Source organism: Sparus aurata, chromosome 17 (assembly GCF_900880675.1).
Source record: "Sparus aurata chromosome 17, fSpaAur1.1, whole genome shotgun sequence".
Lineage (NCBI taxonomy): Eukaryota > Metazoa > Chordata > Actinopteri > Spariformes > Sparidae > Sparus > Sparus aurata.
The window spans coordinates 26,019,914-26,043,672 of record NC_044203.1 but is presented as its reverse complement, the minus strand read 5'-3'; the positions used below and the strand labels follow the sequence as shown (position 1 = coordinate 26,043,672).

Sequence of the window (23,759 nt, the reverse complement as noted above, 5' to 3'; positions counted from 1 at the left end):
CCAGGGTGGTCCCTCTCAGCACATCCGTAGCCCCAGGACACAACACCCTGCAGCTCACCGTTGCACACGACGGGGCCACCAGAGTCACCCTGAGAACAGAGAGGGTAGAATGTATTAAATAAAACTTAATACATAACAGGGCCATTTCATACCAGGAGTTAACTTTAAAATACACACCTGGCAAGAGTCCTTGCCTCCCTCCAGGTATCCAGCGCAGAACATGGCATCAGTGATCATGCCGGGGTAGGAGTTCTCACAGTCGCTGGTAGACAGGATGGGGAGGTCCAGGCACTGCAGCTGGTCGCCGCTAACAGCTGGAGGTCAAGAGAGGAAACAAAGAGATTCAACTGGAGGTGCACTTCAGTAAAACACAGATGCGGCGGGCACAGTGCAGGAGTTACTACTCACAGCTCATGGTGTTGCCCCAGCCAGAGACTTTGCACATGGTGCCAGCGGGGGCACACTTGGTGGGCAGAGCCACAGGCTGCACGTACTGGTTGAGGGTGGCGGGCTCGCTCAGCTTGATCAACATGATGTCGTTGTTGATGTTGTAGGAGCTGTACTTGGGGTGGCGGATGACACGGGAAGATCTGATGAACTGCTCGGTGCCCTCGTTCATGTAGATATCATGCTCTCCAAGACGCACCTCAACACGGCTGGAGAGGACAGAGAGGATTAGTGGCAGCTGAGTTTCATGACGCCTCTTGAAAGCAAATTAATCACAAAATGCAAAACTTAGTTTTTATAATATCAAGGAGTGACATACGACTTGTAGCAGTGAGCAGCAGACACAACCCAGTTCTCATTGACCAGGGAGCCACCACAGAAGTGGTAGCCAGAGTTCAGAGACACCTGATGGGGCTGGGAGTGGGCCTGGCACTCATACCCTCCGACGATCTTGTCGTCATCCAGGGCAACTGGAAACACACATGACAGCAACAAGTTAGTAGTTTGCTTAAAGTACCCTCTACTTTCAAAACAGATATTACTTTGAATGCAGAATGGCCTTAGTCGAGCCCCAAAGTCTTCATTCAGTACTGAAGATTGTTAGAGATCAATCGTTTTAAGGAGATTGTTTGGTTACTCTGGACAAAGTTCTGGGATAAAGGCAGACAGACTGTCAGCAGAAAAGATCTGCTGGAGAGGATCTTCACACTCACAGGCAGCTCCGACGAGCAGAACGAAGACGAGACACCTCATGGTTGCTGTGTGATCCTGTCGATGAGAGGACTTCACCTGGAGCCCTGGTTTATATCCACAGTCAGGAGAGCTGCCATGGTCTCATTGGTCAGTGAGGAGCCAATCTCTATAGCTGAATCTATAGATTAGGTTGATCATTTCCAGAGCTACAGAAAAAGATATGGATGGCTTGTCTTGTCAGCAGATTTTGGAAAAGTCACAAGGAAACACATGAATATGGATGATATTGACTCCTGAATAATGTTTTCTTAATCTATTTAAAATAGAAAATATTTTTCCTCTGAATCATAATATCTGAATGATATATTGCGTTAAACCTGTTTTTTTTTTTTTATTATGACACACACACACACACACACACACAACTAAAATATTTATGTCCTTTCCTAACTATTCCACACTAAATTACTACATGATTATAACATGTCTCTTAATGGCCACACACGACTTGTCTCATTACATTAACACTCACAGCCTAGTTATTGTTTTATTAACATCAGGTGTGACTTTTTCTCAAAATATTCTTTTGAGAACACTTCTGGTTAAGACTCCAGGACATTTTAAGTGTACTCATGTGCAGTATTGTGGTGCAGGCACTATGCTGAATAACTGTGATAGTCACACAGTCTTCATACTTAATATCAGTTATCTGTTATATTTCAGAGAGAAATGTTTTTTAATAAACTTAAGTAATCTATCAGCTGGTGTTTCTAAAATTAAGCATTCTAAAATGTGATTTTATTGCTATTAAGCAGAGTTTGACTTATCACCTCTTCACTATATAAAAACACTGATAATCGAAAAGCCTGAAAATGAACCACTATCAACAACACTAAATTCTGCTACTTCTTTTTTTAAATAACAATTTAAATTTCGTTTGAAGTATTTCACCTTGTTTTTGGTGAAGGTTTTCCTTCAATGTTGGTGTTTCTCTGGTCACATTGCACAGGTACAGTAAAGCAGCACCTCTTTCTATATTTAGAGGTGTGTGAACACAGTGGACTCTATCTTACACACGGCTCTGTGCAAGTGTTATTGTTAGTCTCAGACCGAAGCAGGTGTCATTTTCACGCCCAGCGCCCACGTTGTGTAAGTTACAAAAGTACTCGGGCACCTCTGGGCGTGTTGGTCTTAAAGTGAGGTGGGGTCAGGCGCACTGATGGTGCATTTGCTATGTCATGCAGCAGAAAGTGACGGTGAAATAGACCAACACAAAGCTGGTCTTGAAGTCAGATAGTTAGATGGACCTGCAATGTCACCTAAACATGAACAGGTGGGGTGAAACCTTCATGAAAGAGTCACAATACTAAAACCTCTGAAATCGTTAAGTGACAGAAAAGTAGTAGTAGAAGTGGTCCTTGTGAATGGTGGTTCTCTTGCAGGCTGTATAATTATCGATAATTTTACATGGAGGTGAGTTGGACAAAGTGGTGCTAAGTGAAACTCTGCTAAATAGCAATAACATACATTTTATAGCACACCATTTATTTTGTATATAAACCATAATTCAACTGAGTAACTAGAGTATGACTGAGTATGAAATTGGTGTGACTGTCACAGTTTTTTTTAAAACAGGGACTGCACCTCAGTACTGCACATAAGTACAGTGTACTTATTCTTAGGTCTTAACCAGAAGTTTTCTTAAAGGAAAATTAAAATGTCAAGATGAAAGTCACTTCTGATGTTTATAAATCAATAACTGGGCTTTGAGAATTAATATTATAAGACAAGTCATGTGTGGCCACACAAGTGCACAAGTGCAAATTTCACAAGTCCTTTGTTTTATTATGATAGTATTACAAGAAATAAAATTTAGACAACACAAAAAACAGGTTTATGCAACCACATAATTTAGATATTACAGATAAGAGAGGATTTATTTTACTTTAACATAACAAATTTAAGAATATATAATCCAGCATCCAATGAGATCCATCTTTAATTTCTCTTAAGATATTCAAAACTTTTCTGACAACAAAAGCCATCTTCACCTGTTTCTGCAACTTTGGAAATAATTTACCTAATCTATACATTCAGCTACAGAGATTGGCTCCTCACTGACCAATGAGAGCGGGCAGAGAGCAGAGCAGCTCTCCTGACTGTGAATATAAACCAGGGCTCCAGGTGAAGTTCTCTCATCGACAGGATCACACAGCAACCATGAGGTGTCTCGTCTTCGTTTTGCTCGTCGGAGCTGCCTGTGAGTGTGAAGATCTTCTCCAGCAGATCTTTTCTGCTGACAGTCTGTCTGCCTTTATCCCAGAATTTTGTCCAGAGTAACCAAACAGTCTACCTAAATTGAGGGTTTGAATCTGAGAATGGCTGATTGATCTCTAACAATCTTCAGTACCTAATGAAGACTTTGGGGCTCGACTAAGGACATTCTGCGTTTAAAGTCGGTTTTGAAATTAGAGGGTACTTTAAGCAAACTACTAACTTGTTGCTGTCATGTGTGTTTCCAGTTGCCCTGGATGACGACAAGATCGTCGGAGGGTATGAGTGCCAGGCCCACTCCCAGCCCCATCAGGTGTCTCTGAACTCTGGCTACCACTTCTGTGGTGGCTCCCTGGTCAACGAGAACTGGGTTGTGTCTGCTGCTCACTGCTACAAGTCGTATGTCACTCCTTGATATTATAAAAACTAAGTTTTGCATTTTGGGATTAATTTGCTTTCAACCAGCGTCATGAATCTCAGCTGCCACTAATCCTCTCTGTCCTCTCCAGCCGTGTTGAGGTGCGTCTTGGAGAGCATGATATCTACATGAACGAGGGCACCGAGCAGTTCATCAGATCTTCCCGTGTCATCCGCCACCCCAAGTACAGCTCCTACAACATCAACAACGACATCATGCTGATCAAGCTGAGCGAGCCCGCCACCCTCAACCAGTACGTGCAGCCTGTGGCTCTGCCCACCAAGTGTGCCCCCGCTGGCACCATGTGCAAAGTCTCTGGCTGGGGCAACACCATGAGCTGTGAGTAGTAACTCCTACACTGTGCTCTCCACATCTGTGTTTTACTGAAGTGCACCTCCAGTTGAATCTCTTTGTTTCCTCTCTTGACCTCCAGCTGTTAGCGGCGACCAGCTGCAGTGCCTGGACCTCCCCATCCTGTCTACCAGCGACTGTGAGAACTCCTACCCTGGCATGATCACTGATGCCATGTTCTGCGCTGGATACCTGGAGGGAGGCAAGGACTCTTGCCAGGTGTGTATTTCAAAATGAATGCCTGGTATGAAATGGCCCTGTTATGTATTAAGTTTGATTTAACACATTCTACCCTCTCTGTTCTCAGGGTGACTCTGGTGGCCCCGTCGTGTGCAACGGTGAGCTGCAGGGTGTTGTGTCCTGGGGCTACGGATGTGCTGAGAGGGACCACCCTGGTGTCTACGCCAAGGTGAACCTACAATATTTATGTATACTGGTTAAAGTTCTCCATGTTTGCCACTGGCTGTTGGTGCTAACACACCTTGTTCTGTCTCCACTCACAGGTCTGCCTCTTCAACGACTGGCTGGAGACCACCATGGCCAGCTATTAAGCCTGAACCTGAGATCACCATCTCACTCTGCTGCCTTTCTTCTATCATTCTAACAACTTTGTTTTGGTAGATATGTGGCCATTTCCATCTGAGTCAATAAAGTTTTACATCTTTATTTGAAAATCATGTGTCTTTCTGTCTTCCAACATCATTGTATTGTCATCACTTCTCTCACAACCACATTTCCCTTCAGTGTGTTTAATAGTCTACCACTTTCAAACATACAGTAGAAACAAGGCAATTACTGCTCATCTTGTATCTACTGTTCATAATATTGGTGAAATTAAACTTTTTTGATCAAAAAATACGTCATAAAATGTGCTTCTGCAGCATGTAACAGTTCAGAGTTAACTGATATCATCCCAACCAGAAATAGTTTGTTCAGCTGTCCAGTTCAGTCCTGCACCAACAAGCAATCCAATAAAAATCATCAATCATATGTTGCATAAGTTGAATAAAACCTAATCTATTTAGCACTTCAGTGTGTGACTTTAATGCTAAAATACTGCTGCTTGTGTTAAAATTGATTCACAAGCCTCACAGGAGAATAACTCTTTATGCAAATAGTCAGGTAGTGCCTGAACTGAAATTATACATCATGCTAGTATTACTATATGCTCAGAGGGTGATGGGGCTAAATACTAAATGTTCACACTATTACACTCAATTATGGATGCTTTTTTTTTGCCTTTTTATGATGAATTCTTTAAGATTGGAAAAACAAATGTTTCAGTTTCTATTAATTGTTATCAGAATAACACAAACCTTTTAATACAGAGGTGACTATATGTGACCAGAGAAACACAAGTCAATTCAACCAACAGGGGTTGGAGTCAAACTTTTACAAAAAATCTAAGAACAGTAAAGCCTGCATTCAAATCTTTCACTTAAAGAAAAGTAGTAGTATAAGTAATTATTGTAAATAATGATTTTCTTTAGGCTGTTTATTTATTGATGTTTTTACAACATATATTAACAATGTAACATCCTCTATAACAAACTGCAGCATCCGTCTTCATGCTGATGATACAGTCCTGTACTGCTGTGCTAAAACTGCACATAGAGCCATTACATTTTTTCCAGCAAGCTTTTGACAAACTGCAAGATTTTCTTTTCAACCTGAATTTCATCCTCAATACAAACAAAACCTAATTCATGATATTCTCAGGAACCAGAGATATCGCAGACATCTGTCTGCATGTTACCAGTCTAACAGGACACAGTATTGAAAGGGATTCTGAATACAAATATCTGGGTATCTGGTTGGATCAGAAACTCACATTTAAATTTCATATTAACACAGTTGTGCACTCGTACTAATGTTTCAGATAACCATTCTGTTCATTCACTCTGTGCTTTTGTTTGTTGTTTCTTCTGTCTTAACATAATTGAAAATGAGGGCTTGCCTTCAATGATTATTTGATACTTAAATAAAGAATGAATGAATGAATGAGTGAATTGATTAATTAATTAATGAAGAGATGAGTTGGACGAAGTTAAACTGCTCAATAGCAATAAATCACATTTTAGAATACATAATTAGTTCAGCTTTGACACCATAATTCAGCTGAATTACTACAACTGATAAATAAATTAAGTTGATTAAAAAACATTTCTCATACAAAGACTCGGTGACACTGTATTTCAGCACAGCGCCCGCAACTCAAGACTGCTCATAAGTACAATGTAGTTATTCCACTCCAGCCCTGCAGCAACTCCATTGCCTCCCTATCAAATCTTGCATTGATTTCAAGATTCTACTCCTCACTCTTAAGATTCTTCATAACCCGGCACCATCACATCTTGCTGAACTTATCCATATCCACACACCCTCCCACACTCTCTGATCCTCTTCTACCATCCAGCTCTTTGCCCCATCTGCCAACCTAACTACCATGAGGTCACAAGCTTTCAGCAGACCTGCCCCCAGCCTCTGGAACTCTCTCCAACCAGACATTCACACTTCTGACACTGTCTCCACTTTTAAATCCCGCCTGAAAACACACTTATTCCGAGTGGCTTACCCAGTATTAGACTAATCATATAAACACACTCTTGCCTATTCTTTATTCCACACTGTTGCACTATTCTCACCCTGGAAGCTCAACCCTGCCTAAGCCGGCCCGGTTGACTTTCTGGTTGTTTTTTTTATTGATAAAACAATAACTGGGCTGTGAGTGTTAACCTTATGAGACAAGGCATATGTAGCCATTAAGAGGAATGTGATGTTTGATTTGACATAAATGCTTTATTTCAGCATGATAATATGAAGACAAAAAGTGACACCAAAACGAAAACATGCTTAACCACCCACATTGTTTGGATATTGTAGATAATGAGAGATTTATTTTACTTTTAGCACAATAAATAATTCAATAATCCAGCAGCCAATGAGCCTTATTCATACGTTTCCTTATCCAAAATTTGCTGACACGAAAATCCATCCTCACCTGTTTCTGCAACTCTGGAAATAATTTACCTAATCTATACATTCAGCTACAGAGATTGGCTCCTCACTGACCAATGAGAGTGGGCAGAGAGCAGAGCAGCTGTCCTGAATGTGGATATAAACCAGGGCTCCAGGTGAAGTTCTCTCATCGACAGGATCACACAGCAACCATGAGGTGTCTCGTCTTCGTTCTGCTCGTCGGAGCTGCCTGTGAGTGTGAAGATCTTCTCCAGCAGATCTTTTCTGCTGACAGTCTGTCTGCCTTTATCCCAGAACTTTGTCCAGAGTAACCAAACAGTCTCCCTAAAACGAGGGTTTGAATCTGAGAATGGCTGATTGATCTCTGACAATCTTCAGTACTGAATGAAGACTTTGGGGCTCGACTAAGGACATTCTGCATTCAAAGTAATATCTGTTTTGAAAGTAGAGGGTACTTTAAGCAAACTACTAACTTGTTGCTGTCATGTGTGTTTCCAGTTGCCCTGGATGACGACAAGATCGTCGGAGGGTATGAGTGCCAGGCCCACTCCCAGCCCCATCAGGTGTCTCTGAACTCTGGCTACCACTTCTGTGGTGGCTCCCTGGTCAACGAGAACTGGGTTGTGTCTGCTGCTCACTGCTACAAGTCGTATGTCACTCCTTGATATTATAAAAAATTAAGCATTTTGGGATTCATTTGCTTTCAACCAGCGTCATGAATCTCAGCTGCCACTAATCCTCTCTGTCCTCTCCAGCCGTGTTGAGGTGCGTCTTGGAGAGCATGATATCTACATGAACGAGGGCACCGAGCAGTTCATCAGATCTTCCCGTGTCATCCGCCACCCCAAGTACAGCTCCTACAACATCAACAACGACATCATGCTGATCAAGCTGAGCGAGCCCGCCACCCTCAACCAGTACGTGCAGCCTGTGGCTCTGCCAACCAAGTGTGCCCCCGCTGGCACCATGTGCAAAGTCTCTGGCTGGGGCAACACCATGAGCTGTGAGTAGTAACTCCTGCACTGTGCTCTCCGCATCTGTGTTTTACTGAAGTGCACCTCCAGTTGAATCTCTTTGTTTCCTCTGATGACCTCCAGCTGTTAGCGGCGACCAGCTGCAGTGCCTGGACCTCCCCATCCTGTCTACCAGCGACTGTGAGAACTCCTACCCCGGCATGATCACTGATGCCATGTTCTGCGCTGGATACCTGGAGGGAGGCAAGGACTCTTGCCAGGTGTGTATTTTAAAGTTAACTCCTGGTATGAAATGGCCCTGTCATGTATTAAGTTTTATTAACGCATTCTACCCTCTCTGTTCTCAGGGTGACTCTGGTGGCCCCGTCGTGTGCAACGGTGAGCTGCAGGGTGTTGTGTCCTGGGGCTACGGATGTGCTGAGAGGGACCACCCTGGTGTCTACGCCAAGGTGAACCTACAATATATATTTATACTGGTTAAAGTTCTCCATGTTTGCCGCTGGCTGTCGGTGCTAACACACTTCGTTCTGTCTCCACTCACAGGTCTGCCTCTTCAACGACTGGCTGGAGACCACCATGGTCAGCTATTAAGCCTGAACCTGTGATCACCATCTCACTCTGCTGCCTTTCTTCTATCATTCTAACAACTGTGTTTTAGTAGATATGCAGCCATTTTCCATCTGAGTCAATAAAGTTTTACATCTTTATTTGAAAATCATTTGTCTTTTTGTTTTGTGCCTTTTTTCCAACATCATTGTATTTGTCATCACAGTGTGCACAACCACAATTCACTTAAGGATGAATAGTTTGCCACTCACAAACATACAGTAGAAACAAGGGGATTACTTGTCATCTTACTGAATTACCTGAACCTCTTAATACAGAGGTGATGATATGTGACCAGAGAATACACAAGTTAATTCAACCAATAGGAGTTGGAGTCGAACTTTTAGAAATAACATAAGAATAGTAAAACATGCATTCAAATTTTCTAGTTAAAGAAAAGCAGCAGTATAAATAATTATTGTGAATGGTGGTTCTCTTATAGGCTGTTCAATTATTGCTGTATTTACAACATGTATTAACAATGCAACATCCTCTATAACAAACTGTAATGTCCGACTTTATGCTGATGATACAGTCCTGTATTGCTGTGCTAAAACTGCACGTGAAGCCATTACAATTCTCCAGCAAGCTTTTGACAAACTGCAATATTTTCTTTTCAACCTGAAATCCGTCCTCAATGCCAATAAAACCTAATTCATGATATTCTCAGGAACCAGAGATATCACAGACATCTGTCTGCATGTTACCAGTCTAACATGACACAGTATTGAAAGGGTTCCTCAATACAAATATTTGGGTATCTGGTTGGGTCAGAAACTTACATTTCAATTTCACATTAACAAACTTGTACACTTGTCATCATGTTCTATATACCCATTCTGTTAATTCACTCTGTGATTGTGTTCATTGTTTCTGTTTGTTATCACATGTTTGCACCTATTCTGTCGTTTTACTTTTGCTCTCAACATCATTGAAAATGAGGGCTTGCCCTCAATGATTTTTGGAGATTCAAATAAAGGTTGTATAAATGAATGAATGAATGAATGAATGAATGAATGAAGAGATGAGTTAGACAAAGTGGTGCTAAATTAAAAGGATTAATATCGTAACGTATTTTAGAATATATAATTAATTTTGCTTCAACACGATAATTCAGGCGAGTTACTACAGCCAATAGATAAATTAAGTTGCTTAAAAAACATTTCTCATACAAATTCTGTGTGACTGTCACTGTATTTCAGCAGAGCTCCTGCACCTCAAGACTGCACGTACAATGTAGTTATTCTTAGATCTGAACCAGAGTTTTTTTGAAAAGGAAAATTAAGACTAGTGAAATATGCATCCTCTCTGTCATCATGTTGGTCAAGATGAAAGACACTTGTGATGTTAATAAAACAGTAACTGGGCTGTGAGTGTTAATCTTATGAGACAAGTCATTTGTGGCCATTAAGAGACATGTAATGTTTGATTTGACATGAATGCTTTATTTCAACATGATAATATAAAAACAAAGCAATGACAAAACAAAAACAGGTTAAATTTAACACATTGTTTGGATATCATAGATAATAAGAGATTTATTTTACTTTTAGCACAAAAAATGAATCAATAATCCAGCAGTCAATGAGCCTTATTCATACGTTTCCTTATCCAAAATCTGCTGACAAGAAAAGCCATCCTCACCTGTTTCTGCAACTCTGGAAATAATTTACCTAATCTATACATTCAGCTACAGAGATTGGCTCCTCACTGACCAATGAGAGCGGGCAGAGAGCAGAGCAGCTCTCCTGACTGTGGATATAAACCAGGGCTCCAGGTGAAGTTCTCTCATCGACAGGATCACACAGCAACCATGAGGTGTCTCGTCTTCGTTCTGCTCGTCGGAGCTGCCTGTGAGTGTGAAGATCTTCTCCAGCAGATCTTTTCTGCAGTCTATCTGCCTTTATCCCAAAACTTTGTCCAGAGTAACCAAACAGTCTCCCTTAAACGAGGGTTTGAATTTGAGAATGGCTGATTGATCTCTGACAATCTTCAGTACTGAATGAAGACTTTGGGGCTCGACTAAGGACATTCTGCATTCAAAGTAATATCTGTTTTGAAAGTAGAGGGCACTTTAAGCAAACTACTAACTTGTTGCTGTCTTGTGTGTTTCCAGTTGCCCTGGATGACGACAAGATCGTCGGAGGGTATGAGTGCCAGGCCCACTCCCAGCCCCATCAGGTGTCTCTGAACTCTGGCTACCACTTCTGTGGTGGCTCCCTGGTCAACGAGAACTGGGTTGTGTCTGCTGCTCACTGCTACAAGTCGTATGTCACTCCTTGATATTATGAAATAATAGTTTTGCATTTTGTGATTAATTTGCTTTCAAGAGGCGTCAAGAAGCTCAGCTGCCACTAATCCTCTCTTTCCTCTCCAGCCGTGTTGAGGTGCGTCTTGGAGAGCATGATATCTACATGAACGAGGGCACCGAGCAGTTCATCAGATCTTCCCGTGTCATCCGCCACCCCAAGTACAGCTCCTACAACATCAACAACGACATCATGCTGATCAAGCTGAGCGAGCCCGCCACCCTCAACCAGTACGTGCAGCCTGTGGCTCTGCCCACCAAGTGTGCCCCCGCTGGCACCATGTGCAAAGTCTCTGGCTGGGGCAACACCATGAGCTGTGAGTAGTAACTCCTGCACTGTGCCGCATCTGTGTTTCACTGAAGTGCACCTCCAGTTGAATCTCTTTGTTTCCTCTCTTGACCTCCAGCTGTTAGCGGCGACCAGCTGCAGTGCCTGGACCTCCCCATCCTGTCTACCAGCGACTGTGAGAACTCCTACCCCGGCATGATCACTGATGCCATGTTCTGCGCTGGATACCTGGAGGGAGGCAAGGACTCTTGCCAGGTGTGTATTTTAAAGTTAACTCCTGGTATGAAATGGCCCTGTTATGTATTAAGTTTGATTTAACACATTCTACCCTCTCTGTTCTCAGGGTGACTCTGGTGGCCCCGTCGTGTGCAACGGTGAGCTGCAGGGTGTTGTGTCCTGGGGCTACGGATGTGCTGAGAGGGACCACCCTGGTGTCTACGCCAAGGTGAACCTACAATATATATTTAAACAAGTTAAAGTTCTCCATGTTTGCTGCTGGCTGTCGGTGCTAACACACCTCATTCTGTCTCCACTCACAGGTCTGCCTCTTCAACAACTGGCTGGAGACCACCATGGCCAGCTATTAAGCCTGAACCTGAGATCACCATCTCACTCTGCTGCCTTTCTTATCTCATTCTAACAACTTTGTTTTAGTAGATATGCAGCCATTTCCATCTGAGTCAATAAAGTTTTACAACTTTATTTGAAAATCATTTGTCTTTCTGTTTTTTGTCAAATCATTGTATTGTCATCACAGTGCTCACAACCACATTTCACTTCAGTGTGTTTCATAGTTTACCACTCTTAAACATACAGAATAAACAAGGAGAATACTGCTCATCTTGTATCTAGTTTTCGTAAAATTGATATTTAAACTGATGAAAAAAAACTTTGTTGTTCCAAAAATATGTCATAAAATGTGCTGCTGCAGCATGTAACAGTTCAGAGTTTAGTGGAGTTTAGTGGAGTTAAACTTTGACAAAAAACATAAGAACAATAAAATCTGCATTCAAAACTTGTAACAATGTAACATCCTCTATAACAAACTGCAGCATCCGTCTTCATGCTGATGATACAGTCCTGCACTGCTGTGCTAAAACTGCACATAGAGCCATTACAATTTTTCCAGCAAGCTTTTGACAAACTCCAAGATTTTCTTTTCAACCTGAAATTCGTCCTCAATACAAACAAAACCAAATTCATGATATTCTCAGGAACCAGAGATATCACAGACATCTGTCTGCATGTTACCAGTCTAACAGGACACAGTATTGAAAGGGTTTCTGAATATAAATATTTGGGTATCTGGTTGGCTCAGAAACTCACATTTAAATTTCACATTAACAAACTTGTACACTTGTCATTGTGTTCTATATACCCATTCTGTTCATTCACTCTGTGATTATGTACATTGTTTGTGGTTGTTATCGCATGATTGCACCTATTCTGTCATTTTACTTTTGCTCTCGACATCATTGAAAATGAGGGCTTGCCCTCAATGATTTTTGGAGATTTAAATAAAGGTTGAATTAATGAGTGAATGAATGAATAAATAAAGAGATGCATCGGAAAAAGTGGTGCTAAGTTAAAATGATTGATAGCAATAAATCATATTTTAGAATATATCATTAATTTTGCTTCAACACGATAAGTCAGGCGAGTTACTACAGCCGATAGATAAATTAAGTTGATTAAAAAGCATTTCTCATACAAATTCTGTGTGACTGTCACTGTATTTCAGCACAGCTCCTGCACCTCAAGACTGCACGTACAATGTAGTTATTCTTAGGTCTTAAGCTGATTTTCTTTTCAAGGAAAATTAAGACTAGAGAAATATGCATCCTCTCTGTCATCATGTTGGTCAAGATAAAAGTCACTTGTGATGTTAATAAAACAGTAACTGGGCTGTGAGTGTTAATCTTATGAGACAAGTTATTTGCGGCTATTAAGAGACCTGTAATGTTTAATTTGACATGAATGCTTTATGTCAGCATGATAATATAAAAACAAAGCGATGACAAAACAAAAACAGGTTAAACTTAACACATTGTTTGGATATTTTGATAATCAGAGATTTATTTTACTTTCAGCACAATAAATGAATCAATAATCCAGCAGTCAATGAGCCTTATTCATACGTTTCCTTATCCAAAATCTGCTGACAAGAAAAGCCATCCTCACCTGTTTCTGCAACTCTGGAAATGATTTACCTAATCTATACATTCAGCTGCAAAGATTGGCTCCTCACTGACCAATGAGAGCTGGTAGAGAGCCGAGCAGCTGTCCTGTTGATGTGTTAAATATTGCATGTTTTGCCATTTAATTTTTTATATTTATTCAATTTGATTAATAATTCTATGTTCTAAAAAGTAAGTATACACTATTTATTTTTTGTTTTATGTTATTAAAGTCTTTAATGCTTGTGTGAGCCTCCTTTCATACTGAACAGAGGGGGAACAGTATCTGACAGTAATATTCCAAGCTGTTTAAATGGTCAAATTTAATGATAGCCTGAAAATCACAGGACTTATCTGTTGTGGGGAAAGAAGTCAGGAGTATGAATTTGAAAGATGTGTGAGCCTCCTTTCATACTGAACAGAGGGGGAACAGTATCTGACAGTAATATTCCAAGCTGTCAGGATGCGTTCCCCCTGTTTAAATGGTCAAATTTAATGATATCAGCCTGAAAATCAGTTGAATATACATCTATTGATGCACTTAGACACATCATCAGTGATGGAACCTGGGGTCATTGGGTGTTTTGGGTCTTTCAACATCATATACCCTCACCCAGGCGACCCAGCCAGGATTGATCAAGTCCCGACTTGTGTCTATGTAGCGTGTACCCACAGATCGCCCCTCTACAGCCATCTAGAGGCCTTCTCAGCTGCCTCTGTGGTGGTTCTGATGGCCTTTCTCTGGCGTGCACCTGTGATGCCAAGCAGGCTGTATGCTTTGCAGAGAGATCGTGCTGCGAAGCCTCTACAGCCCACCTCTATTGGCACACACCGGGCACGCCATTCCCATCTGCGGCACTCCTCCACTAAGTCGGTGTACTTGGCGCTCTTTCTCTCGTTCGCCTCGTCCATACGCTCCTCCCAGGGAATTGTCAGCTTCAGTAGGACCACCTGTTTTAATGAATCTGAGAACAGAACTATGTCTGGCCTCAGGGTGGTTTCAACGATGTGCTGTGGGAATCTGAGCTGCTTCCCCAGGTCGGCCTTCATCTGCCAGTCCGGTGCGGTTCCAAGGAGTCCCACTGCCCCCTTTGGCTGGGCCTTAGGCCTCTCCCCTGCTTTGACGAAAGCAATCGCCTGCCTTGCTGGTTGAAGAGGCTTGTTCTGGGTGATGCTGGTGAAGATGGTTTCTGCTATTGCCTTTAGCACTTTGTCGTGGCGCCAAGTATAGCGTCCTTCTCCCAGGGCTTTTGGGCAGCAGCTGAGGATATGCTCTAGTGTCCCTCTTCTGAGACACAAAGGACATGATGGTGTGTCAACCTTGCCCCAACAGAAGAGGTTGGATGGGCTGGGTAAGACGTCATAGACGGACGCAATCAGGAACTTGATCCGGTGCGGCTCAGCTTGCCAAAGCTCGGACCAGGAGATCTGGTCCGACTGCCTGTTCCCATCTCGTCCATGCGCCTTGCTGTCGCATCCCCACCATCTGGCTAGCACATAGTTCCTCCACCCCAGCTCTCACCTTATCTTGGACCACTTATCTGTTGTGGGGAAGGAAGTCAGGACTATGAATTTGAAAGATGTGTGAGCCTCCCCTCATACTGAACAGAGGGGGAACATTATCTGACAGTAATATTCCAAGCTGTCAGGATGCGTTCCCCCTGTTTAAATGGTCAAATTTAATGATATCAGCCTGAATATCACAGGACTTATCTGTTGTGGGGAAAGAAGTCAGGAGTATGAATTTGAAAGATGTGTGAGCCTCCTTTTATACTGAACAGAGGGGGAACATTATCTGACAGTAATATTCCAAGGTGTCAGGATGTGCTTTACCTGCTATAATGGAACTGGATTTAAGACGAATATAATAAAATAGCGATTTATATTTACCTATAAATTAATGAGCACATTTTGTTCCAAAAGTTCATAATATTCAAAATGAAAAGTCTCTCACAAATATAATATTTTTTATTAATAGAAATAACAGTAGTTGGTTGTGTTAATAAAGACATCAAAACACAAACATATGTGCTGTTGTCCCAGTTTAAAAATATAACTTGACAGTCATGAAATTTGGATTTCACGTCTACAATACAACATCTTCAGATAAAACTCACTAAAAAAAAGTCAGTTTTGAACCTTAGCTCTCTCCACAGCGGTACGAGCTGTGGTATGAGCACAACAGCTCGGGGGGCGAGCTTTCTGTGAACGCGCGCTTCCTTCGCCCTTTGGGGCATTTCGGATGGGGCGGGACCAGGGGAAACAAATCTCGACGAGGAAACTGAGCTCGATACAACACCGGCGGCAGTGGCGTGCACAGACTTTTTGAAGGGCAGGGGCGAAAAGAAAAAAAAGGGCACATACAGCGCGTTCTCGCCACTGAAGAGGGCACTAAGTTCCGTGTGTTGCCGAGGGCACTTTAGACATGTTTATATGTTATACAAATGGCACATTATATAGCCTTAAAACAGACTAACTAGACAGACTACTCAAGTTAATTTGTAGTTAGGATCAGCATCCACGAGAACTGTGTAGATTCAACATTGGACTGTGAAGAACACACAGACATGGATGTATCAAGGAAATAAAACCCTAGGGGGTCTGGGGGTCCTCCCCCAGAACATTTTCAATTAAGTAGATGCCATTTCCTGTAGTGCATTTTAACACCATATTAGCACCAGATAATCCAAACTGGTTCTGTGAGATATAGTTCTGGCTCAATATAGATCAAAAAGGGGCCCAACATAAAAGTAATTGCAACAGTAATGTTTCATAGGATTTCTTCATCTTAATAGTCTTCTGGAGTTTAGTGTGTTTTCTTCACCCAATAGGGCTCTGTGATAAAAAAGAAGAAACAAACTATGATGAAGCATGGACATACAGTGGCTTGCAAAAGTATTCACCCCCCTTGAACCTTTCCACATTTTGTCATGTTACAACCACAAATGTAAATGTATTTGAATGGGGTTTTATGTGATAGACCAACACAAAGTGGTGCATAATTGTGACGTGGAAGGAAAATGATACATGGTTTTTAAACATTTTTAAAAATAAAAAACAGAAAAGTGTGGTGTGCAAAAGTATTCACCCCCCTGAGTCAATACTTTGTAGAACCACCTTTCCCTGCAATGACAGCTGCAAGTCTTTTGGGTTAAGTCTCTACCAGCGATGCACATATAGAGACTGAAATATTTGCCCATTCCTTCTTGCAAAATAGCTCAAGTTTAATCTGATTGGATGGAGAGTGTCTGTGAACAGCAATTTTCAAGTCTTGCCAAAGATTCTCACTTGGATTGAGGTCTGGACTTTGACTAGGCCATTCTAACACATGAATATGCTTTGATCTAAACCATTCCACTGTAGCTCTGGCTGTATGTTTAGGCTCGTGTCCTGCTGGAAGGTGAACCTCCGCCCCAGTCTCAAGTCTTTTGCAGACTCTAACAGGTTTTCTTCCAAGATTGTCCTGTATTTGGCTCCATCCATCTTCCCATCCCATGGATTGAACAGTGCTCTGTGAGATGTTCAAAGCTTGGGATATTTTTTAAACTTCTCCACAACTTTATCCCTGACCTGTCCAGTGTGTTCCTTGGGCTTCATGATGCTGTTTGTTCAACAATGTTCTCTAGCAAACCTCTGAGGCCTTCACAGATCAGCTGTATTTACACTGAGATTAGATTACACACAGGTGGACTCTATTTACTAATTAGGTGACTTCTGAAGGCAATTGGTTGCACTGGGTTTTATTTAAGTGTATCAGAGTAAAGTGGGGTGAATACTTTTGCACACCACACTTTTCAGTTTTCTATTTTTAAAAATGTTTTTACTATTCTCCAGCAAGCTTTTCACAAAATGCAAGATTTTCTTTTCAACCTGAATTTGGTCCTCAATGCAAATAAAACCAAATTCATGATATTCTCAGGAATCAGAGATATCACAGACATCTGTCTGCATGTTACCAGCCTAACAGGACACAGTATTGAAAGGGTTTCTGAATACAAATATTTGGGTATCTGGTTGGCTCAGAAACTCACATTTAAATTTCACATTAACAAACTTGTACACTTGTCATTGTGTTCTATATACTCATTCTGTTCATTTGCTCTAGGATTATGTTTGTTGTTTCTGGTTGTTATTACATGTTTGCACCTATTATGTTGTTTTACTTTTGCTTTCAACATCATTGAAAATGAGGGCTTGCCCTCAATGATTTTTGGAGATTTAAATAAAGGTTGAATGAATGAATGAATGAATGAACAAATTAATGAATGAATGAATAAATAAAGAGAGGCGTCCGACAAAGTGGTGCTAAGTTAAAATTCAGGCGAGTTACTACAGCCGATAGATAAATTAAGTTGATTAAAAAACATTTCTCATACAAATTCTGTTGACTGTCATTATATTTCAGCACAGCTCTTGCACCTCAAGACTGCACGTACAATGTAGTTATTCTTTTTTTAAAAGGAAAATTAAGACTAGTGAAATATGCATCCTCTCTGTCATCATGTTGGTCAAGATAAAAGTCACTTGTGATGTTAATAAGACAGTAACTGGGCTGTGAGTGTTAATCTTATGAGACAAATTATTTGTGGCTATTAAGAGACATAAAATGTTTTATTTGTCATGAATGCTTTATTTCAGCATGATAATATAAAAACAAAGCGATGACAAAACAAAAACAGGTTAAACTTAACACATTGTTTGGATATTTTGATAATCACAGATATTTTACTTTCAGCACAATGAATGAATCAATAATCCAGCAGTCAATGAGCCTTATTCATACGTTTCCTTATCCAAAATTTGCTGACAAGAAAAGCCATCCTCACCTGTTTCTGCAACTCTGGAAATAATTTACCTAATCTATACATCCAGCTACAGAGATTGGCGCCTCACTGACCAATCAGAACTGGCGGACAGCAGGGCAGCTCTCCTGACTGTGGATATAAACCAGGGCTCCAGGTGAAGTTCTCTCATCGACAGGATCACACAGCAACCATGAGGTGTCTCGTCTTCGTTCTGCTCGTCGGAGCTGCCTGTGAGTGTGAAGATTTTCTCCAGCAGATCTTTTCTGCTGACAGTCTGTCTGCCTTTATCCCAGAACTTTGTCCAGAGTAACCAAACAGTCTCCCTTAAACGAGGGTCTTAATCTGAGAATGGCTGATTGATCTCTAACAATCTTCAGTACTAAATGAAAACTTTGGGGCTCGACTAAGGACATTCTGCATTCGAAGAAATATCTGTTTTGAAAGTAGAGGGTACTTTAAGCAAACTACTAACTTGTTGCTGTCATGTGTGTTTCCAGTTGCCCTGGATGACGACAAGATCGTCGGAGGGTATGAGTGCCAGGCCCACTCCCAGCCCCATCAGGTGTCTCTGAACTCTGGCTACCACTTCTGTGGTGGCTCCCTGGTCAACGAGAACTGGGTTGTGTCTGCTGCTCACTGCTACAAGTCGTATGTCACTCTTTGATATTAGAAAAAACTAAGTTTTGCATTTTGGGATTCATTTGCTTTCAACCAGCATCATGAATCTCAGCTGCCACTAATCCTCTCTGTCCTCTCCAGCCGTGTTGAGGTGCGTCTTGGAGAGCATGATATCTACATGAACGAGGGCACCGAGCAGTTCATCAGATCTTCCCGTGTCATCCGCCACCCCAAGTACAGCTCCTACAACATCAACAACGACATCATGCTGATCAAGCTGAGCGAGCCCGCCACCCTCAACCAGTACGTGCAGCCTGTGGCTCTGCCCACCAAGTGTGCCCCCGCTGGCACCATGTGCAAAGTCTCTGGCTGGGGCAACACCATGAGCTGTGAGTAGTAACTCCTGCACTGTGCTCTCCATATCTGTGTTTTACTGAAGTGCACCTCCAGCTGAATCTCTTTGTTTCCTCTCTTGACCTCCAGCTGTTAGCGGCGACCAGCTGCAGTGCCTGGACCTCCCCATCCTGTCTACCAGCGACTGTGAGAACTCCTACCCCGGCATGATCACTGATGCCATGTTCTGCGCTGGATACCTGGAGGGAGGCAAGGACTCTTGCCAGGTGTGTATTTCAAAATTAAAGCCTGGTATGAAATGGCCCTATTATGTATTAAGTTTGATTTAACACATTCTACCCTCTCTGTTCTCAGGGTGACTCTGGTGGCCCCGTCGTGTGCAACGGTGAGCTGCAGGGTGTTGTGTCCTGGGGCTACGGATGTGCTGAGAGGGACCACCCTGGTGTCTACGCCAAGGTGAACCTACAATATATATTTACACTGGTAAAAGTTCTCCATGTTTGCCGCTGGCTGTCGGTGCTAACACACCTCGTTCTGTCTCCACTCACAGGTCTGCCTCTTCAACGACTGGCTGGAGACCACCATGGCCAGCTATTAAGCCTGAACCTGAGATCACCATCTCACTCTGCTGCCTTTCTTCTATCATTCTAACAACTGTGTTTTAGTAGATGTGCAGCCATTTTCCATCTGAGTCAATAAAGTTTTACAACTTTATTTGAAAATCATTTGTCTTTCTGTTTTTTGTCAGAATCATTGTATTGTCATCACAGTGCTCACAACCACATTTCACCTCAGTGTGTTTCATAGTTTACCACTCTTAAACATACAGAATAAACAAGGAGAATACTGCTCATCTTGTATCTACTGTTCGTAACATTGATATTTAAACTGTTGAAATGAAACTTTGTTGTTCCAAAAATATGTCATAAAATGTGCTGCTGCAGCATGTAACAGTTCAGAGTTAGCTGATGTCATTCAAACCAGAAATAGTTTGTTCAGCTGTACAGTTCAGTCCTGCACCAACAAGCAATCCAATAAAAAGCATCATTCATATGTCGCATAAGGAAAATAAAACCTAAACTATCTAGAGTTTCAGTATTCAACTTTAATGCTGAAATACTGCAGCTTTTGTTGAAATGAATTTACAAGCCTCACTGGAAACGAATAGGGCTAAATGCTAAATGTTCACACTACTACACTCAGTTTCTGATACTTTTCTGTCATTTTATGATGAATTCTTATTTTAAGATTGGAAAAACAAGTGTTTTAATTGCTATTCATTTTAATTAGAATACCCTGAACCCCTTAATATAGAGTTGACTATACGAGACCAGAGAAAGACAAGTCAGTTCAGTTTAGTGGAGTTAATCTTCGACAAAAAACACAAGACCAGTAATGTCTGCATTCAAAACTTTGAATAAAAATGTAGTAGTAGAAAGAAATTTTGTGAATGATGGTTTTCTTGCAGGCTGTTTAGTTATTGATGTTCTTACAACATATATTAACAGTGTAACATCCTTTATAACAAACTCTAATGTCCGTCTTTATGCTGATGATACAGTCCTGTACTGCTGTGCTAAACCTTCACGAAAAGCCTTTACTATTCTCCAGCAAGCCTTTGACAAACTGCAAGATTTCCTTTTGAACCTGAAATTCGTCCTCAATGCAAATAAAACAAAATTCATTATATTCTCAGGAACTAGAGATATCACAGACATCTGTCTGCATGTTACCAGTCTAACAGGACACAGTATTGAAAGGGTTTCTCAATACAAATATTTGGGTATCTGGTTGGATCAGAAACTTACATTTCAATTTCACATTAACAAACTTGTACACTTGTCATCATGTTCTATATACCCATTCTGTTCATTCACTCTGTGATTGTGTTCATTGTTTCTGTTTGTTATCACATGTTTGCGCCTATTCTGTTGTTTTACTTTTGCTCTCAACATCATTGAAAATGAGGGCTTGCCCTCAATGATTTTTGGAGATTTAAATAAAGGCTGAATGAATGAATGAATGAACACATGAATGAATAAATATAGAGATGCGTTGGAAAAAGTGGTGCTAAGTTAAAATGATTGATAGCAAGAAATCATATTTTAGAATGTATCATTCATTTTGCTTCAACACGATCATTCAGGCGAGTTACTACAGCCGATAGATCAATTAAGTTGATTAAAAAAGATTTCTCATACAAATTCATACACTGGTGATGTTAATAAAACAGTTACTGGGCTGTGAGTGTTAATCTTATGAGACAAGTTATTTGTGGCCATTAAGAGACATGAAATGTTTGATTTGACATGAATGCTTTATTTCAGCATGATAATATAAAAATAAAGTGATGACAAAAGAAAAACAGGTTAAATTTAACACATTGTTTGGATATTATAGATAATGAGAGATTTATTTTACTTTTAGCACAATAAATAATTCAATAATACAGCAGCCAATGAGCCTTATTCATACGTTTCCTTATCCAAAATTTGCTGACAAGAAAAGCCATCCTCACCTTTTTCAGCAACTCTGGAAATAATTTACCTAATCTATACATTCAGCTACAGAGATTGGCTCCTCACTGACCAATGAGAGCAGGCAGAGAGCAGAGCAGCTGTCCTGAATGTGAATATAAACCAGGGCTCCAGGTGAAGTTCTCTCATCGACAGGATCACACAGCAACCATGAGGTGTCTCGTCTTCGTTCTGCTCGTCAGAGCTGCCTGTGAGTGTGAAGATTTTCTCCAGCAGATCTTTTCTGCTGACAGTCTGTCTGCCTTTATCCCAGAACTTTGTCCAGAGTAACCAAACAGTCTCCCTAAACCGAGGGTCTGAATCTGAGAATGGCTGATTGATCTCTAACAATCTTCAGTACTAAATGAAGACTTTGGGGCTCGACAAAGGACATTCTGCATTCGAAGAAATATCTGTTTTGAAAGTAGAGGGTACTTTAAGCAAACTACTAACTTGTTGCTGTCATGTTTGTTTCCAGTTGCCCTGGATGACGACAAGATCGTCGGAGGGTATGAGTGCCAGGCCCACTCCCAGCCCCATCAGGTGTCTCTGAACTCTGGCTACCACTTCTGTGGTGGCTCCCTGGTCAACGAGAACTGGGTTGTGTCTGCTGCTCACTGCTACAAGTCGTATGTCACTCCTTGATATTATAAAAACTAAGTTTTGAATTTTGGGATTCATTTGCTTTCAACCAGCATCATGAGCTGCCACTAATCCTCTCTGTCCTCTCCAGCCGTGTTGAGGTGCGTCTTGGAGAGCATGATATCTACATGAACGAGGGCACCGAGCAGTTCATCAGATCTTCCCGTGTCATCCGCCACCCCAAGTACAGCTCCTACAACATCAACAACGACATCATGCTGATCAAGCTGAGCGAGCCCGCCACCCTTAACCAGTACGTGCAGCCTGTGGCTCTGCCCACCAAGTGTGCCCCCGCTGGCACCATATGCAAAGTCTCTGGCTGGGGCAACACCATGAGCTGTGAGTAGTAACTCCTGCACTGTGCTCTCCACATCTGTGTTTTACTGACGTGCAGCTCCAGTTGAATCTCTTTGTTTCCTCTCTTGACCTCCAGCTGTTAGCGGCGACCAGCTGCAGTGCCTGGACCTCCCCATCCTGTCTACCAGCGACTGTGAGAACTCCTACCCCGGCATGATCACTGATGCCATGTTCTGCGCTGGATACCTGGAGGGAGGCAAGGACTCTTGCCAGGTGTGTCTTTTAAAGTTAACTCCTGGTATGAAATGGCCCTGTTATGTATTAAGTTTTATTTCATACATTCTACCCTCTCTGTTCTCAGGGTGACTCTGGTGGCCCCGTCGTGTGCAACGGTGAGCTGCAGGGTGTTGTGTCCTGGGGCTACGGATGTGCTGAGAGGGACCACCCTGGTGTCTACGCCAAGGTGAACCTACAATATTTATGTATACTGGTTAAAGTTCTCCATGTTTGCTGCTGGCTGTCGGTGCTAACACACCTCATTCTGTCTCCACTCACAGGTCTGCCTCTTCAACGACTGGCTGGAGACCACCATGGCCAGCTATTAAGCCTGAACCTGAGATCACCATCTCACTCTGCTGCCTTTCTTCTATGATTCTAACAACTGTGTTTAAGTACATGTGCAGTCATTTTCCATCTGAGTCAATAAAGTGTTACAAAATAATTTAAACAAGGTTTTCCGTCTTCCTACATCATGGTGTTGACATCACAGTGTCACAACTGTATTTCACTGAAGTGTTTTAACAGTTTACCTCTCCAAAACAAGTCAGAACAAGAAACCTACAACTTTGATGATGGTAACACTTAATCATGAAGATCATGAATTAATGGTTAATAGATATGTCACTGTTAACAAACAATGAAAACAGGTTTAATTTATAACATATTATCGATTTGGTAAGAACTGCTTTAACTTTTAGCATGAATAATCCAGGAGCAAAGAGGATCCACCAT

At 41.6% G+C, this 23,759-nt stretch overlaps 6 protein-coding genes across 9 annotated transcripts in view; 5 read left to right on the top strand and 1 right to left on the bottom strand.

The window, feature by feature from the left end:
• LOC115566656 (trypsin-2) overlaps positions 1 to 23,759 on the top strand; it is a 35,889-nt gene that overhangs the window by 10,588 nt on the left and 1,542 nt on the right. The gene's annotated exons all lie outside the window — the stretch shown is intronic.
• LOC115566653 (trypsin-2) overlaps positions 1 to 23,759 on the bottom strand; it is a 36,065-nt gene that overhangs the window by 12,074 nt on the left and 232 nt on the right. The gene's annotated exons all lie outside the window — the stretch shown is intronic.
• LOC115567761 (uncharacterized) lies at positions 260 to 20,018 on the top strand. Its single transcript, XM_030394610.1, has 26 exons — positions 260 to 314; positions 409 to 526; positions 3,351 to 3,400; positions 3,663 to 3,813; positions 3,924 to 4,171; positions 4,266 to 4,402; positions 4,491 to 4,592; positions 4,687 to 4,732; positions 7,661 to 7,811; positions 7,918 to 8,165; positions 8,260 to 8,396; positions 8,484 to 8,585; positions 8,680 to 8,715; positions 10,541 to 10,595; positions 10,859 to 11,009; positions 11,120 to 11,367; positions 11,458 to 11,594; positions 11,683 to 11,784; positions 14,510 to 14,693; positions 14,850 to 14,868; positions 18,421 to 18,551; positions 18,819 to 18,969; positions 19,081 to 19,328; positions 19,423 to 19,559; positions 19,648 to 19,749; positions 19,844 to 20,018. Exons 1-26 carry the CDS (start codon positions 275 to 277, stop codon positions 19,889 to 19,891), a joined length of 3,279 nt encoding a protein of 1,092 aa, XP_030250470.1. The 5' UTR covers positions 260 to 274; the 3' UTR covers positions 19,892 to 20,018.
• On the top strand, positions 1,187 to 8,854 carry LOC115566651 (trypsin-2-like). Of its 4 annotated transcripts, none has more exons than XM_030392541.1 (7): positions 1,187 to 1,209; positions 7,349 to 7,393; positions 7,661 to 7,811; positions 7,918 to 8,165; positions 8,260 to 8,396; positions 8,484 to 8,585; positions 8,680 to 8,854. In XM_030392541.1, exons 2-7 carry the CDS (start codon positions 7,354 to 7,356, stop codon positions 8,725 to 8,727), a joined length of 726 nt encoding a protein of 241 aa, XP_030248401.1. In that variant the 5' UTR covers positions 1,187 to 1,209; positions 7,349 to 7,353; the 3' UTR covers positions 8,728 to 8,854. The 4 variants fall into 4 exon arrangements, with proteins under 4 accessions (XP_030248401.1, XP_030248404.1, XP_030248405.1 ...); XM_030392544.1 differs by having other exon boundaries at positions 1,189 to 1,206; XM_030392545.1 differs by having other exon boundaries at positions 1,190 to 1,207; positions 7,353 to 7,393.
• Positions 10,480 to 12,049, top strand: LOC115566652 (trypsin-2-like). The gene is made up of 6 exons (XM_030392546.1): positions 10,480 to 10,595; positions 10,859 to 11,009; positions 11,120 to 11,367; positions 11,458 to 11,594; positions 11,683 to 11,784; positions 11,879 to 12,049. The coding sequence occupies exons 1-6, from the start codon at positions 10,556 to 10,558 to the stop codon at positions 11,924 to 11,926; spliced, it is 726 nt and encodes a 241-aa protein (XP_030248406.1). The 5' UTR covers positions 10,480 to 10,555; the 3' UTR covers positions 11,927 to 12,049.
• Positions 21,956 to 23,475, top strand: LOC115566655 (trypsin-2-like). Its single transcript, XM_030392551.1, has 6 exons — positions 21,956 to 22,020; positions 22,288 to 22,438; positions 22,543 to 22,790; positions 22,885 to 23,021; positions 23,110 to 23,211; positions 23,306 to 23,475. The coding sequence occupies exons 1-6, from the start codon at positions 21,981 to 21,983 to the stop codon at positions 23,351 to 23,353; spliced, it is 726 nt and encodes a 241-aa protein (XP_030248411.1). The 5' UTR covers positions 21,956 to 21,980; the 3' UTR covers positions 23,354 to 23,475.